This window comes from Austrofundulus limnaeus, unplaced genomic scaffold, assembly GCF_001266775.1.
Source record: "Austrofundulus limnaeus strain Quisiro unplaced genomic scaffold, Austrofundulus_limnaeus-1.0 Scaffold16, whole genome shotgun sequence".
In the NCBI taxonomy this organism is placed as follows: domain Eukaryota; kingdom Metazoa; phylum Chordata; class Actinopteri; order Cyprinodontiformes; family Rivulidae; genus Austrofundulus; species Austrofundulus limnaeus.
Window position 1 is genome coordinate 4077972 of NW_013952418.1, and position 5199 is coordinate 4083170.

Sequence of the window (5199 nt, forward strand, 5' to 3'; positions counted from 1 at the left end):
GAAGCTAACACCTAACGCTAATTTTATAAAGGGCCATTTTAAACATACACAGCTAAAACATTTATATGGTACAGTCTGACAGATACAATGGAGTACTAGGGCCACACAACGAGATAGAATAAAGTCATATTATAACAACATTATCGTTGTATAAAATAAAGTCATAATATTATGAGAATGTCAGAATATTATGACTTTTATCTCATAATATTACCACTTTATTCTCGTAATATTATGACTTTATTCTCGTAAAACTATGACTATTCTTGTAAAATTATGACTTTAATCTCGTAAAATTATGACTATTCTCATAAAATTATAACTTTAATCTCGTAAAATTATGACTATTCTCGTAATATTATAACTTTAATCTCGAAATATTATGACTCTATTCTCGTAATATTATGACTTTAATCTCGTAATATTATGAATTTAATCTCGTAAAATTGTGACTATTCTTGTAAAATTATGACTTTAATCTCGTAAAATTATGACTATTCTCGTAATATTATAACTTTAATCTCGTAATATTATGACTCTATTCTCGTAATATTATGACTTTAATCTCATAAAATTATGACTTTATTCTCATTAAATTATGACTTTAATCTCGTAATATTATGACTTTATTCTCATAAAATTACGACTTTAATCTCGTAATAATAATAAAAAATCTTGTTGTGTGGCCCTAATACCATCGTAGCTTTGCCTGACTGACTGAATGTTAGACGCAGTCTTTTATTTTTAAACTTTCTGATSATTGCAGCCATATGGTTTAAACAGAGWGRGTGTCTTATCATACGAGGCCTTTCTGTCTGCATAAACAAAAGTTTGTTTCGTTCTAACATCTGACGTAAAAGGTACCACCTCCAGGGGTGTGACCAGGAAGTCAAACATGTTAAAAAGTGGATTCATCATTATTTGTTGAGTTTGGAGTCTCTCCTTTAGATTCAGCCGGTGACGGARGCTGGCAGCCAGAGAGGGATTGTTATGATCGTTGCTGTCCTGATAAGACCAAAGCCTTTTTACTCTGAGGCCTGCTGACTGCTGCGTACAGCTGCTGAGCTGACTGGAGTCAGAGACTAGAAGAAAGCCTTTTTAGAAGAGAATTAACTGGTTTTCTGCTATTTTACTCTGACTCCCATTTACTGATCATGGACTTCTTTGTGTAGAAAAAACAAAGGGCTTGACCCCACAAATTATTGCTGCATAATTTTTCACACTGGCAGAGGGGAGTATGATGTGAGTAAACGTGGGTAACAAAACATTGTCAGTAAACTAAAATGAAGTTTTGCATTCAAAACAGACTGAGTTTCAAATACTGGCCAATCACAGCTCAGCTCACTCTACGGAAGAGGATTAGGGCCTCAGAGGAAAAAAAAAAGATATTTGTTAACCTGAGTTCTGAATTTTTTCTTAGAATTGAGGGAAAAAATAGAATTCTGATGTTTTTCCCCTCATATTTCTGACTTTCATCTCAGAACTTTTTTTCTCATAATAATTATTTATTAATTTATTTCATTCACAAAACAACAAAAAGCCAATTAAACAAAACAAAGTAAATCAGTTATTGAATTGAATAATTCTGAATTTAATCTCAGAATTCCAACAAACTCAAGAGAAAAAGTGTTTTTTTTGCTCTGTGGTCCTAATCTTCTGTTTCACTCAGATATCAGTGAGATTGTGATGGAAAATTTGTATTTCTTGCAATTTTGAGTCACTAGTTAGTCTCTAACAATGGCAGCCCAGGCAGATATTCTTTCTCTCTCTCTAAGGAGCCACTCCATTCTTCACGGCATTGTCCCTCCCAGTGGATATATATAATGGAACATGTAGTGTCTGGACTTTWAAGTGCCTGTGACATGCATATTCTCCAAATACAAAAAGTCGAAGAAAACATCTTTATATTTAAGAAAGTTGGAATAATACACAATTTAACCCATTTTGTCCCATAACTGGCCTATTTTCTTTTGAACTTGGCTCAGCCAAAATGAAACAGGAAGTGACATCAAAGGGGAACTCTTTAACAAACAAAACTCTCTGGTCTTTGTTTATTGAAACAATATTATTTGAACTCTGACTCTTCTTCATCTCTCTGATAGAAACTCAAAATAATCTACAGAAATATCAGATTCTTCTCTACAGTCTGTGTTGTTAGCCATTTTAGCATTGCTCTGTTCACATGCAGACATTCCCCTTTGACATCACTTCCTGTTAATTCACAGGCAAATATCTCAACAACTGTTCATCTCAGCGACGTGAAATTTCTTTTGCAATATTTTATCAATGTCCTCTTTCTAAAAATGCATTTATATGTATTATAAAAATTTGAKGTCACAGGCACTTTAAGAATCAAAAGCACTGAACAATAATTATTGTTTGTGAGGATGACACATTCTTTCAGTGTTTTTGCTTGAGACATTGGTTGTAAATTGATTTAAAGAAGCTAATTCAGGCTTGTTTATAGAAAAGCTCGGACTCCTACTTTCCAAAGAATCCGGTGCGTCTGTAGGACACCGGTATTCTGTCCTTAGCGTCAATATTCAGCTCCTCTTCAGCCGCCCTCAGCTTCTCTTCAAACTTGTCGATGTTGGCCACCTGCATCTTGTACATGAGTGCCAGCCTCTGCTTAGCAAGAAAAATGGCAGGAGGTTAGAAGTTCACAAGTTCACAACGTATTTGTTCAAGTTCAGATATTGCTTTTTATTTTTTTTGCGCGTAGCTCCACACAACGTACAGGTCTTCCAAAAATAACTGCACCCGGGTGGAGGTGGATCTCCACGACYTCGCTCTCGGGATCAATGAACACTTGTGACACCTCTCCCTTAGCCAGCATCTCATTGACAAAGTCGCTCCAGGAGATGTTGCCGCCGCTGCCGCTCATGGAGTTCAGCAGGCTCAGAATGAGGCCTATAAAGAAGATGACCCGCAGGCGATCGCGATACAACTGCTCCTGCTGCTCGCGCCGTTTCTTCTCTTCTGAGGTCCACAACAAACGATAAAAATGATCAAAAATAAATAAGCAGTAAAACCATCAAAGGTGCAAGAAAATTTAAAATAAATAAATAAAACACACCTTCTTCATCCTGAGGTGATTTTCCCTTTGGTTCAGAATTTTCATTTTGCTGTTGTTTAGACTGAGATGCACTGAAAAAGTTTGTTGCCCCTGAAATAATAAAAAAAAAGATCTTACACACTGTAGTCGTGGAGGAGTATAATCATAAGTAAGCTAAGTGTTTACCTAATAGATTTACCAAACCAAGAGGGTTTCTCAGTAGGTTCTTCCTGATTAACTCCTTGCGAATTCCCACCATGCCAGGACCCAAAGGTCTATGAAGAAGACTCTAAAATAAAAGCATGAAAGGGTGAAAATTAAGTTATAGTAATCTTTACAGCCTGAAATTACCACTAAAAGAGAAATAGGAGACAAAAATGTATGTATATGTAYTTATACATTTTATTACTGTAACATTTCTTACATTGCTATTCTTTAACCATATTTAAGGATTTACATATCTGCTGGCTTTAAAGTGCCTGTGACATGCATATTCTTCAAATACAAAAAGTCAAAGAAAACATTTTTATTTGTAAGGAACTTGGCATAAAACACACAATTTTGCTCATTTTGTCTCATAACTGGCAAATTTTCTTTTGGACTTGGCTCAGCAAAAGTGAAACAGGAAGTGACATCAAAGGGGAACTCTTTAAGAAAACAAATTCTCTAGCCTTTGTTTATTAAAACATTATTATTTAAACTCTAATTCTTCTTTGATAGTGACTCAAAATAATTTAAAGAAACATCAAATTCTTCTCCACAGTCTCCATTGTTAGTTATTTTAGTAACATTGATTGTTCACATGCAGACACTCCCCTTTTACATCACTTCCTGTGAATTCATATACAAATATCTCAACAACTATTCATCTCAGCGACGTGAAATTTGTTTTGTAATATCTCATTAGTGTTGTCTTTCAAAAAATGCATTCATATTTAGATATGTGTTGTTAATGACTGTCAGGTACCACCACAGAGTTTTAGCAAAATATCTGTAAATTTGACTGAATTTAAAGGCATTTTTGTGTTCTCTAAGGTCAGATGGCTGTGGCGGCCATATTGAATGAGATTAGCTATAATTTAATCAAACTTTAAAGACTTATCTAGCAATTGGTTTCATAAAAATCCAGTATTTTTTTTTTGTTAGAAGTATGCAGAGATGGTCTCGGTGGAAACGAATAATTTACCACAACTCGTATCGGTTTCCACATGAGGTTCATCGACTCTTACCTCGATGAGTTTCATCTCTGGATGACTTGTTTTTGTCCACTCGGATCTTGACAGAAGCGACCTCCTGACATTAGCACACTTTGACAGAACATGATTACCGATATCGGTATTTACTTGTTTGTTTGCTACAACGTGAGCATTTCGCTTTGAATGCAATAACAGTAAACGTCTGAGTTTAATACAGACTCCAGCACTATGCTGCAACAGAGCTGGCATGTTGGTTGTTATCGGTCAAACCGAACATTAGCTAAACAACTGCACTTCCATAATATCCATACTGCATGTTCTTAAACCTGGATGTAAAAACAAAACCTTTGTTTACCCCCTTTTTTTAACCTTCGTTCGGAGCTAGCATGTTGCTATGTTATTGAACTGCGACACTTCTTCTTCGACGGTTTTATTAAAAGTTAATGATTAGGTTATGGGCACAAAAGCGCCCCCTCATGGACAAACATTGGTACTGTTCTATTATTATTACGGTGTTATTAACAGGGCAAATATATTGTTTTAGGTATACAGTCGCAGTAACACAAGTTGAACAACAATACACTTTTTAAATGTATAACCAAAAGAAAACAAACATTAAAGATATGTAGATTCAAAATAATGAAGTGAAWGAGGCAGAAAAGACAATCATATAAAATCGAAATTACTTGAAATATCTACATTTGAGTATAATGCATTTACTAAGTAACAGTAAATTGTTAGTTAGGCCTCTTTACATTGAACATTTTATTGCTTATTTATTTAATAAAAAAAGCCAGCTTCACATGACCTTCGTAAAGGTTTATAAAAAAACGTCCTGATGCATCTCAGTAATCCAGGTAAAAAAAATCAAAAAGAAAAAAAAACACATTACGGCAAAAGGCTGGTTCACTCCAAAGATCCGGTGCCCCGGCACAAAAAGAGCAATGC

General features: G+C 34.9%; 1 protein-coding gene across 1 annotated transcript in view; it reads right to left on the reverse strand.

Annotated features, from left to right (window-relative positions):
- spg7 (SPG7 matrix AAA peptidase subunit, paraplegin) overlaps positions 1–4670 on the reverse strand; it is a 13893-nt gene extending 9223 nt beyond the window's left edge. Inside the window, exons 1-5 of the mRNA XM_014003079.1 lie at positions 4285–4670; positions 3242–3344; positions 3077–3166; positions 2738–2979; positions 2486–2625 (exon numbers count right to left, since the gene is read on the reverse strand). Coding sequence (XP_013858533.1) covers positions 2486–2625; positions 2738–2979; positions 3077–3166; positions 3242–3344; positions 4285–4500 — 791 coding nt within the window. The 5' untranslated portion in view covers positions 4501–4670. The remainder of the gene's footprint in view (positions 1–2485; positions 2626–2737; positions 2980–3076; positions 3167–3241; positions 3345–4284) is intronic.
- Between the last annotated feature and the right edge of the window lie 529 nt (positions 4671–5199).